The sequence below is a fragment of the Diadema setosum genome, chromosome 6 (assembly GCF_964275005.1).
Source record: "Diadema setosum chromosome 6, eeDiaSeto1, whole genome shotgun sequence".
Classification (NCBI taxonomy): domain Eukaryota; kingdom Metazoa; phylum Echinodermata; class Echinoidea; order Diadematoida; family Diadematidae; genus Diadema; species Diadema setosum.
In genome coordinates, this window is record NC_092690.1 from 6,270,732 (window position 1) to 6,283,358 (window position 12,627).

A 12,627-nucleotide genomic window follows, 5' to 3' on the forward strand; every position below is an offset into this window, starting at 1 on the left:
TCGGGTGGAGAGATTTCTCCGACTTCCAATTTGTTTAATTTAACATATTAAAGATATTTTCTTTCAGTTACATGCATTCTTTCAAATGTTGGGGTAAGTTTACAATTATGAATGAGTATCTTATGCTGTGAATTGCACCGTGTGCTCATTTTCAGATTCAGATTCAGATTTATTCAACACTTTCAGTTAAAACAGGAGAATACAGAAAATTGACAACACCATACTATAACAAGAAAAGAATGATTACAATAAGCATGAGTACAAATATACAATACATTTGAAAGTGTTCGGAGACAGACAGAAAGGCTATGTCTTATATAAAAGTTCTGTCCCCATAATATTTCATTCATAAAATATCAAAATATTGAATGAATACATTGCTTTATGAACTAATACACACATACATACGCGCGCGCACACACACACACACACACACTGACATATTTTATAAGAGAAAAGTTTATCACACCATTTCGGCATACTGATTTAAAACATGCAATCTTTATTTTCTTTTAAACACATTCAGCGATGAACTCTGTCTTATTTCGACCGGAATAGCATTCCAAATTTGGGGTCCATTAAAAAATAAAGAATTATATGATGGCATAGTTCTGGCACAAGGCAATGTAAATTTATCTTTGATTCTCATATTATATCTTCTGTTATCACTTATTTGAAAATAGTTAATCAAACATTTTGGAAGCATCTTCCTAAAGCATAAATACATAAAAATTTCTATGCAAGAGCCAAATTTTCCTTTTCTTGAACTTGTTGGACACCTCAGTGTCTATATAGAATAGTTATTTCAGGCTAGAAAGGCGCATCAATTTTGAACTTTGTGTTTGAAAGGCTATTGTCATCTTAAAGACGACTTATAATGTCGCTCAAATAGACTGGAGCAAGCCCCTCTTACGATGCAAGCTCGGATCTACAAAGACTTTATGGTCTAGTGCTCCGACATACCCAACAAAGAGACGGGACGAAAAGCATCGGTGTCTGTTTTCTATGTTCTGTCCTCACCCTTTCCACTATTCTTCTATCATCCCTCCTCTTCCATGATGTCCTCGTCCACCATATAGGCTATTAAACACTAGAGGCGCCTGCCCCCGGGAAAGGCCGAGACTTCACCGGCGTCGGCGGGCGGGTCCTCTACCTGCTTGCCGACGGAAACGGCGTAACCTTGCATGTCGGTGCAGGAGTATAGGCAGGCGACATCTTTTCCTAAAACGTGTCCCCTTTCTTTCTCTGTAAATATCTCATTTGTAAATATATATATATATATATATATATATATATATATATATATATATATATATATATATATATATATATATATATGTATATATATATATATATATATATATATATAGAATTAGATTTTGTAAATAATTAGAAGTAGTTTAGGTTTTTATAATTGAATTTAAGTGAATATTTTAATTGAATATATTTTTTGGAGTAAATTGCCCACCCGGCACATCCGGCAGAGAGCTCCACAAAACTTAAAGAACAACAACAACAACATCGGTGGTACACAGGATGTGGTTGCTTAGGCGACGCTTTCTATTGTCAGGATGGGGATGAAGAAGGTTCTTTTATAACGTGAAACGTTCAGAGTGGCAAACTTAATCTCCTGAAAGTAGATAGCGGGAGTCCATTCAAAAAGAAACTGCCGCGTACTGTTGACGTGTACATTGTACGAAAAAGCTATTCTTGTTGTGATGACTACACGCTGGCACAGCGGTATTCACACTGTTGCTGATCACTTGATGATCTGACAATTAACCTACATGTTGTATAATATCTTAAATGGGCCATTGGAAGTTTGACGGAAATTTGTATGCATTGCTAACCATTCTCCTTTCGTCCGTTTATATGAACTCGTCAACATAGAATGAAATTTGAAGATTTGGCGCCTAATATATTTGAACCGAATTTTGGAAAAGTATGCTTCAGGTTTTCTTCCTGCAGAATATTAATCCCACAATGTCGATCAAATTATAAGACAGTTAATCTTTCTGAAGCAGTGGACACACAAAATTGTCATGTCAGTGATCATCCTAAGAATGATGTGTAAGAAGACGAAGTTTAACTTTGCCTTTGGTTTTGTATTGTTTTACCGCTTGAGTTGCAACATGCGAACACAAGTTTTTAGTGTAAAACGAGGAATAATTGCGTGCATGTTAATTTCGCAAATTTCCCTAGAACCAAGAGATTAGCATGCAAGTGGAAGTTCTTGCCTACACTATATGCATTGAATGCCAGCGACAATAAGCAGAATTTTTATGCCACGGAATAATCATGACTGTTTTATGCCAAATTACATTGTTTTCTGTTTTTCTGTTTTTTTTTTTGTTTTTTTTTTTGGGGGGGGTGTTTTTTGGTTTTCCTCTTTTTTTTTTTTTTTTTTTTGGGGGGGGGGGGAGGGGGCGAGGGCGTCGTGGCACGGTGGATATTTAAGATTTAAGCTTCACGACTCCCAGTCGAATGACCCGAGTTCAATTCCCTCCCCGCAGCGATTACGTCCTATTCCGTCCTATAGCAACTCTATATAGGGCAATTATGTCAGGCGGGCCCTCTGATAGCTAGAGCACTGACAGCATTGAAAAGGCTACTCTAAATAGAGAGGACTTTTTTTTTTTTTTTGCAATTACTATCATTATTATCGTTATTTTTGCGGTTGTTTTTTTGGGGTACTATTGCTACGATATCATCAGTCTTGCATGAATGCGGTGAGGATATGTTCTACCTCCTATCTCTTTGTGACATTCATTTATCATCTTCACAACAAATTTCAAGACATCATTATGTTTGTGTCATGTAACTAGTTAGTAGGGATATTCATTCCACTTTGAAATACTGCGATAGTAATTGACATCATCAGGCAATGATTATTTTTTTTTTTAGTATGAAAGGAAGGGTTCATTGTGAATCAAAAACCCAAAGAGAAGTGCGATTTGAAACGGCTGAGATATAGGTGCCCGCCTTTTACAAGGATCGCGGCTATGTTTCACTTTGTTTCTGGATATCTCTACCATTTCAGAACCGATCTTCACCAAATGAACTTTGGTTTCCTGTCAGAATTGTATGCTCTTTAACATTAACAATTTTCTTTCTTTTCAAAGTACGTTGTATCTCTAAAAAGGCTAATAGCTGAATTCTCATCTCAACCAATACTATTTCATGTTTAACACCGTGAATATGCTTCTCTGCCCCTCGAAAAAAAAAATGCGGACAGTTTATCAACATGTAGCACATTGATCTGATGAAACTGCAATACTGAGACTGTACTTTTTTACATGTTTGGATTAGTTTCTTTTTGACAGCAGCGGAATAGTGTGCAATGAAAGCCGACTTATGGATGTTATCATAATAAGTTACCGAGTCTTATACGATACACTGTAACCTGTAATCTTTAATCATAATTTTGCGATTTTCGCCTTTTGCGTTAACTTTCAGTATATACATTATGTATCAAAATGGACTGCGCCATTTTAGATATTAAATAGAGTTATTCTTGACAACGGTTTGTTACATTAAACATATTCAAAGTGCTTTTTTTTTTCAATACCATGCATTCTATCAAATGTCTAGTAAGTTTACAACTAAGAATTAGTATTTTATGCTTAGAATTGCACCATGTGCTCATTTTTATGCAAGAGCCAAATTTCCCTCTTTTTTGTACGCGGTGGACACCTCAGTGTCTATATAGAATTTGAGAATATACAAATGATGCACAGGTTAGAGTGCGTTAGTGAAGGTGCGGCGCACTCTCGAGTATTGACAATGGTGCAACATGCACTCGGCGAACCTTCACTAACGCCACGAAAATAATCCTGTGCATCATTTGTTTTTATAAAATGGGTCGACAACTAACAGCATTTTCACGTACCTTTGTGGGTCAATACCAGTCAGCTACATGTAGCACTCGCTCAAAAGTAAGATGTCCGTCGGAAGATGTTCGTCCCAAACATTTACGCACGTCGCACTCGGAAATCCCGCACATATAAGTACTGTACGTATAAGAGCATACGTACGCCACATGTTATTCACAAGCAAGAAAGGCCGGCTGGCAGCCCGAACTAGAAGTTGTTTACAGGATTGACAGCGCGTATAGTAGCGTGCGACGCACTTGTAACAACTGATTGAGCGTGCACTGCTAGTGTAAACATTGTGACGTCAGTGACTTTACGGCGTGCATGTTAGTAAGAAATTAATGCACGCACACGTGACTCATTTCAGCGCTTCCAAATGGCTACATTCTTGAACCCATTTTATAATGATAGTTATTTCAGGCTAGAGGGGCGCATCAATTTTGAACTTTGTGTTTGAAAGGCTATTTTCATCTTAAGACGACTAATGATGTCGCTCAAATCGACTGGAGCAAGCCCTCTTATGATTCATGCTCGGATCTACAAAGACTTTATGGTCTAGACATTCCCAGGAGTACAAAGAGACGGGACGAAAAGCTTCGGTGGTACACAGGTTGTGGTTGCTTAGGCGACGCTTTCTATTGTCGGGATGGGGATGAAGAAGGTTCTTTTATTATGTGAAACGTTAAGCGCGTGGCCATCTTAATCTCCTGAAAGTAGCTAGCAGGAGTCCATTCAAAAAGGAACTGCCGCGTACCATTGAATTGTGTATCCGAGAAGCTTACAACCTGTTTCTTTTCTCGGACGAAACGATATAGCAGTCCTGCTTAGCGACGGCGTTCACGCTCCATAGCACGCACTACCATGAGAAGGAATAGCGATACCACGCATGATACATGAAAACATGTTTAAAAGGCGAGAAAACTAATGAAGTTTAAAGTTGACTTCTCCTTCCTCTTTCAATGAAAACAGAATAATTGAATAGATCTATTAAAGCGGATTGTCACTGCTGCGAACGATCGCCATAGAATCGTTAGTCTTGCGAGCAAATCGAAATCTTAATACTTTTATTTTTGCCTGATATTGTAGTAACCCTTTAAAGGACTCGCAAATTCGACGTTTCAAACAGTAAAGTAAAACAATGAAATGTATTTCAAAAACATTTGGATGCGTTGGGTGTTAGCATTTAATAGCATCCATCTGCATTTTATTTTCCGTCCGTATTGCACACAGAAATCCAAGCAAACATTATACTGTTAATGCGCTGTAAAGCATCGTATCATTATTGAAAGTTTTCATTCTTCTTTTATTTTCAGCCTGCTTGAAGCAGTAGTCAAACCATGTGATCAGTTAGGCAGCCTATGCATAAAGATAGTCGTTACTCAATATTCGTATGATTTGTTACCGTGTCTGGTTACGATTTCGAACGTTGGTTATGAGTCCGAAACACTCGTTCATATTGAACTATACGTGTATAAAGGTCAAAGCTGTTTCAATAGTATAGCTCGGTACGAGTTCAAAACGCAATCGAAATTATCAGAATGCTATCATAGGCGGATATTATAACTGTGGAAAACTTGTGTTTATATAGGTCAATACAGATTACCATATCCAATCTCCGTAAAAAGTTTTTATTCATGCCATCTTCTGAGCATTTTGAGATATTTTGCTTGTGTTTTGATTATGTTACGATTTAGGTTTGATCTATGAAATTTGAAAGGTGTGGTTACCTCAACGATGTCGCAGTTCCATTAACCATGATGGGTAAAGGGAATTTATGACTTTATAAGACTAATCCTTGCTAAATTGAAGATCACTTCTTTAAACCATCACTTACGTCTTGTAAATAGATACGTCTGTAATCATAATCAAAATGCCTTTTTGGGGGCGGGGGGGGGGGGAGACGAAAATCATCAAACGTTTATAAGCGTCATCCGACAAATTTACAATTTACAATGCGAATGTATGATTGCCTCGTGATCATTTGCATGTAACTACAACTGTAGGCTATCTTTACGTTGAAGTTAACTTCCCTCCTTGACAAAAAGAAAAAAGTCGGGTTTTCGCTAGAGGTACTTATTAGGAAACGGTATAAAAACAATTGTCTACTATACATCAAGAGATAACCTATATAAACATGAAACACACACATATTCTTTTCGTTATTTTCATGGATCTGTTTATTTGTTTGTTTGTTTGTTTGTTTGTTCATTATTCTAATGGCATTGATCTTGGTTTTTTTTAATGGCATCGGTCTTGGTTGGGCGAAAGATAACAAAAAAAAAAAAATGTATCACTCTGTTATCAGATCAGGACGATTGCAATAAGGGTGTACATGTAATCCCGCCTTTTTTATACAGGCAAGCAATACAAGCTTTGTATGCTATTATAAAAGCCTGGAGGCAAAAGGCAGTTTCAACGTTCAACTTATAGTAACCATAGTTTGTAGGACATAAAGTAAGTTAGCGTCTCACTGACTGTGGTTCTTTTGTTTTGGCAAAACATGAACACAAAGGGGGTCTGAAAATTTTTTTGTACGTAGTACTTGTAGCAGACATTTATGCCGATTCTCCAACAGCATTGCTCCATTACGTCACTTCCAGCTATCAATGGCGAAGAAAGGATGATGGCTGCTTGATTATCCACTCCTTGAGATTGCAGGAAGCTCACCTTTCTTGTGTGTGTGTGTTTCGTTGTGTGTGGTTCTATGATACTCAGTTACAGGCGTGAAGGTCCGAGTCTTTTAATTCTGATTACACATTTCAATACACGCAACTGATTCGAGTTTCGCAAAGCTGTTGAGGCAAATTCTTTGCAGACTCGACCTCTGAACTGTCAGGTACACGTACTACACGAAAAACAGCTATCCTTAACATTCTGATTGAACAAACACATTTTGAGTAGCGACAAAGCTTTCTGTCATTTTCTCAAATAGGCCCTACTTCTAAAAGTGCTCAGATGAAGAGATTTCACAAAGAGAACACGAGTTAAAAATGGGCATTAGTTATTGTTCCGATTTCTCTCCCTGGCGGCTCGGCCAAACCCATCAAAAACCGGCCAAACCCATCAAAAACCGGCCAAAACCCATCAAAAACCTTCCAAAACAGACAATAACTTAATATATTCAATAAGTCTTTGGACTAGGAAAAGTACACAATAGATTCATTGGCGAATTAGCGAATGAATTATTACACAAATTGTCTTTGCGAAAAGGAAATTAACCTCGTATATCTCCAAAGATAAACTTTGAACAGCCCGTCACATAGTAGGGAACAGCTGATTATTATCATTATTTGAATTAACTATTTATTGATGAAGCCAAAAACCTTTGTAAATGTACACACAGAGAGTTCGCTATTTTGTGTTTTAGCTGGCTATAAGATATCTCACATTATATATATATATATATATATATAGCGAAGAATCAAGAAATAAACTAGTAATGCATTATTTCGCCAATAAGAATGAGTTTATTGAACAACTCAAATTTTCGGTGGCCTCCACCTTCTTCAGGAGTCTCGACGGGGAATGTCAATACCAAAACATAAATTGAACATGAAGAGCGCGCACACATACACAGAATTGGTTGCTATGAGAGTGCGTACCCTTTACAATGATGTTGCCATGTAGACGCAATGTAGTCAAGGTACCCCACGCATAAGGAGGAGGACATTGACATGTTTATTACGTAACAATGGTATTAAATTACTTTGTATTATCACATGTTATGATATCGACATATGTACTCATCAACGTACCATAAGTTACAAAATTAGGTTAAAGAGCGCTCCAACAATTAAATTGTTTCATTACTTAAAATACAAAAATCGGTAGGAAGAAGTTGGTATAATAATTCCTGTTAAGAAACAGATGAAATCATCAATTACAAAAACCACAGTTCGGTGTCTCGCTGAAATCTAAACAGATTTGAACATGCAAGTGTGAAATTGATTGACTCATACAACTGAGTGATAGGATGACAGTGTGAATCCATCTACAGAAAATAATACAAAATAAGAGTAAATTGATTATTAAGATGGAGACATGAAATCATAATATTCGCTATAATTCGTCATAATCTCAGACAGATTAACCAACTAATTTCTCTATCACAACACCAGTGGTAGTGAAACAGTTATCAATTAGAAAGATATTTTGAAAAAATATCTTATAATCCTCATGACTTATTCCTCTCTTTAACGGAAGAATGAGTAACCGTTTAGAATGGATAAATCCCTGTTCAACCCTTCACCTTGAAAGCTCTTACTCTTCACGATTACTCGTAACTCGGCGAGTTTTCTTTCCTCTGCTGATGTGTAATGTCCCCCGAAAATGCACACTCTGACATCCTTCAATGAGTGGCCGGGGAGGTTGAAGTGTTTAGCAACGGGAAGGTCGTTCCGATTTTTCAGGATGGACGATTTGTGATTATTAAAGCGCATCCGGAATTTGGTGCTGGTCTCACCGATATAGATAGCGTGAGGGCATTGTGCACACATCAGACAATACAGTACATTACTGGAATCGCAGGTAAATCTCTGTGGACGGAGGGTGACATTGTTGGAGATTTTCACCCTAGTGTCAGTAATAAGGTGTTTACAAATTTGGCACCTAGGCTTAGCACATGGTGTGTTACCACTCGGTGGTAAAGGTGCTGGGAGTTTGGTACTTACAAGCAATTTTCTGAGATTTGGGGGCTGACGCTGGGCGTGCAGAGGTTGATCTCCAACAAGTTTCCCTAACTCGGGGTCGAGTGCCAGTGTAGGCCATTCTTGTCTGACTTGTTTCACGAAAGATGTGGTAGCAGGGTGGTAAGTGGTCACGAATGGAAGGCGTGCCTTGTTTTCCTCCAAATTAGTTTTGTTGAGGAGAACTCTTCGGGATTTCCCTTTTACTCTACGAATTGCATTCCTGATCATTTTTGGAGGATATCCTCGTTTGAGGAATTGTCTACCAAGTGTAAGGACCTCTCTGTCAAACATATCCTCGTCCGAGATGATTCGGCGGAAGCGAAGCATCTGACTATAAACAATCGATTGTTTGATGTGGTGTGGGTGAAATGAGTCAAATCTCAAATATGAGAAAGAGTCGGTGGGTTTACGGTACACGGATGTTTGTAGCGTTTGGTTGTCCTGGTCTATCGACACCAATACGTCCAGGAAATGGACCTTCTCCTGTGAACTTTCCATTGTGAATTTGATGCTTTGATTGCATGAATTGAATGCCTGGTGGAAAGCAGCCAGTTCTTCAATAGAGTGATCCCAAATTATAAATATGTCATCAATGTAACGAACATATACCGTAGGTTTCTGAGGATAGCTTGACAGAAATTCCTCCTCCAGGGTAGCCATGAAAATGTTGGCGTACGCCGGTGCCATCTTAGTTCCCATGGCAGTGCCCTTTTTCTGTAGATAATACTTGTCGTCAAACTGGAAAAAGTTGTGTTTCAGAATGAATTCTGTCATTTGAGCCAATGCGTCTGCATCTACAGCCTCGTCCTCATTAGCATGGTCACGGAGGAAGCGGCGTATTGCTTGTACACCGTCCTCATGTGGGATGTTAGTATACAGACTTTGAACATCCATGGTGACGAGTGTCGAACCAGGGGCAACTTGAACCGATTCTATCTTTTGTAAGAAGTCCGTCGTGTCTTTGATGTAACTCTTGATTCTCGGTAAAAATGGTTGAAGTTTCTCGTCAACAAATTGAGACATTGGTTCAGTAAGGGAACCGACACTGGACACAATGGGTCTGCCTGGTGGGATTATCGCATGTTGTTTGGCTGCTGCAATGATAGAATCGGAACTTGCTGCTTCCTGTTTAGTTACACTCGTCACCATCTTAGGAAGCTTGTGTACTTTAGGTAAGAGGTAAAATTGACTAACCCTAGTCTTCTCAGGAAGAGATATGTTATTGCCTGTCAAATGCTTAACACATTCCGTAGCCTTCTCACGAAATTTATCAGTGGGGTCCTCTGACAGAGGTTCATAGTAATTATTATCTGACAACTGTCGCACTGCCTCAGAATGGTAATCCTGAAAGTTCTGAATTACCACAGCGCCACCTTTATCGGCGGGCTTGATAATAATCTCATTATTGTTCTTGAGTGATTTTATAGACTCACGTCTTATCTTGTCGGTTTTACTGAGCTCTGGTTGCCGGACGTCACGGAGAAAGTTGTTAAGATGACGCTGGACGTTAGAAGTGAAAGCGTCGATGTGGGAGTTTCTTCCCGGCGGCGGAGTCCACTTAACTTTGGCTGTAGATGGTTTGTGTAGCTTGTTCGGCTGCTTGTTAGCGTTGTTGTCGTTGTCAGAGAAGAACTCTCGCAGCTTGATTCGTCGGTTGAAATCTGCCGTATCTTGACATAGCCGAATGCCATCAAGGGGTTGAGGTGGGCAGTACGACAGGCCAAGTTGTAGAGTCTCCTTCTCTTCCTGTATCAGCTCGTAGGACGACAGATTGATAACCATTTCAGCAGAGTATATATCGTTCTTTGTGTCTACACTTTTCAAACGCCATTGTGCATCATGCCAATCACCACTTCGTGAAATGTGGTGCGTGTACCTCGCCGATCAGCCTTGCTCAGCTCATCAGTATTGCGCAATTCTAAAGCCCTCTCCGCCGCACGCACCATGCCTTTTGTCTTCAATGGGGTCAAGAGCAATGCTCATTAGCATTTCATGCTCTGGCAACGGAAGCGGAGTCTCGATCGGGCCAGCCTTTTGTCAAGGCCCTCTCGCTGTATGGTGAAGAAAGCCCAAATGCAGCTGAGTGGGGTTGGGCGCTGGCGCGCTGGCTGGGCTCGCTTCGCTCGCCCGTCACAGCGAGAGGGCCATGACAAAAGGCTACGATCGGGCAAGAACAATAAAGGTGCAAAGCGCACCGTAAAGTCAATAGTTGGAAAAAAAAATTGTAACCGGAAAAAAAAGGTCTCAGAGCAACCGTGATTTGTACGGAGCCCCTAAGGGAACATGGCAAGAAATATTTTTCCTAAGTCGTTCCCTCGACTTACTAAGTCGTTCCCACGACTTACTAAGTCGTTCCCACGACTTACTAAGTCGTTCCCACGACTTACTAAGTCGTTCCCACGACTTACTAAGTCGTTCCCACGACTTACTAAGTCGTTCCCACGACTTACTAAGTCGTTCCCACGACTTACTAAGTCGTTCCCACGACTTACTAAGTCGTTCCCACGACTTACTAAGTCGTTCCCACGACTTACTAAGTCGTTCCAAGGACTTACTAAGTCGTTCCCTCGACTTACTATGTCGCTCCCTCGACTTACGTAAGTCGTTCCCTCGACTTACGTAAGTCGTTCCCTCGACTTACGTAAGTCGTTCCCACGACTTATAAGTCGTTCCCTCGACTTACTAAGTCGTTCCCACGACTTACGTAAGTCGTTCCCTCGACTTACGCATAATCTCATAGAGACTCGCCCCAACTACTTCACAGCTGTCTGCTGCCCTCTAGTGGTTTGTAATTCAACAAATCAAGGACTTGAATAAGAAAAACTTCAAATGAAGGTAGTATTTCCTTTCAAACTTACGGAGATTACATTATAAAGATGAAATAAGGAATAATACACAACTAAGCGTGAAAATGTCCACATGTAGGACAGGAGGCTGGAGCTGATTTTCCTGAAATTAAGTTTTGAATTAGATTGGCTTAGATTATACAGCTATTGTGCCTGTCTGAATAAAAGAATTCATTCAAGTATTCTATTGATATTCCCACAATTAAAAACAAGATAGCTATTGTAGGGGGAGGGGTGGAGGAGCTTCCTCAGTTTTGGGGGCAACATCCACAATGCTATATTCTTAACGTGCAAAGGTATCAACAAACAATATTTTATAATAATGTTTTCATTTGATATACGTTGTACTGCACCTTACACGAAGCAAATCATCTCTAAGCATTTTACAGCTTTACGGAAGTTTGCGAATGTGTAAAGGTAATTTGAGAATAATGCCATTTACTTACTAACTTCAAAATGGAGAGAATCCTCAGGCACGCTCCATCAAAAATGTGAAATTATAGGTTGAACACCTGATGGAAAGTACATGTACATGTGAAATTGATTCATCAACATTGTTTGACAAAGCAGATCCTCATTATGGTGATTAGAAAGATGGCACATGAATCCTTCAGAACAAAACATTTTCATGTTTAGAAGTCTGTGGTGCAGGGTCATTGTAGACATGCACTAGCTCTGTAAACTGGCTTATTGATACTCCAGTAACTAGATTCATTACAATTCCCCGCACTTGCAAAATCCACCTTTCCAACTCTTAGGGGAGCATGCTGGCCAGAAATTCATCTTTCAGTTGCATGCATACCAAATCGGGTACCTATACCTAGAGGTTCTTTTAAAGTCATGAAATTCTTCCGTCGAGATGTTTTCATTGCAACTGATTGATAAATTGCCCTACATCGACGTAAATAAGCACTGAATTGATCAGTGCTTTTAGTAGTAGCCATGATAAAAATCATGGGCGTACATACTCGAGCAGGATCCGCGAACATATTATGACCTCCTGATCACCGGACAGGCGTTATTCTGTAATAGACCACCGAGCTTTCGCCCGAAAGCAAGTGTTGGTTCTACCTCCTTATAGCACGCAGCGGGTACTGCGTAATTATTCAAATTCATGAAATTCTTCCGTCGAGATGTTTCATTGCAACTGATTGACAATGCCCTACATCGACGTAAATAAGCACTGAATTGATCAGTGTTTATTAGTAGTAGTCATGATAA

The 12,627-nt window shown here is 39.5% G+C and overlaps 1 protein-coding gene across 1 annotated transcript; it reads right to left on the reverse strand.

The window, feature by feature from the left end:
- Positions 1-1,090: 1,090 nt before the first annotated feature.
- Positions 1,091-10,342, reverse strand: LOC140230197 (uncharacterized). The gene is made up of 2 exons (XM_072310378.1): positions 8,506-10,342; positions 1,091-1,179 (listed from the first exon to the last, which is right to left on the reverse strand). Exons 1-2 carry the CDS (start codon positions 10,340-10,342, stop codon positions 1,091-1,093), a joined length of 1,926 nt encoding a protein of 641 aa, XP_072166479.1.
- Between the last annotated feature and the right edge of the window lie 2,285 nt (positions 10,343-12,627).

Bases quoted from the DNA above. Each gene is read 5' to 3' on its own strand.
- LOC140230197 (XM_072310378.1), bottom strand. From the start codon at position 10,342: ATGGTTATCAATCTGTCGTCCTACGAGCTGATACAGGAAGAGAAGGAG. The intron at 1,180-8,505 runs GTAACACACCAT...CCGACATGCAAG, and splicing joins AGCACCTTTACCACCGAGTG to GTTACGCCGTTTCCGTCGGC.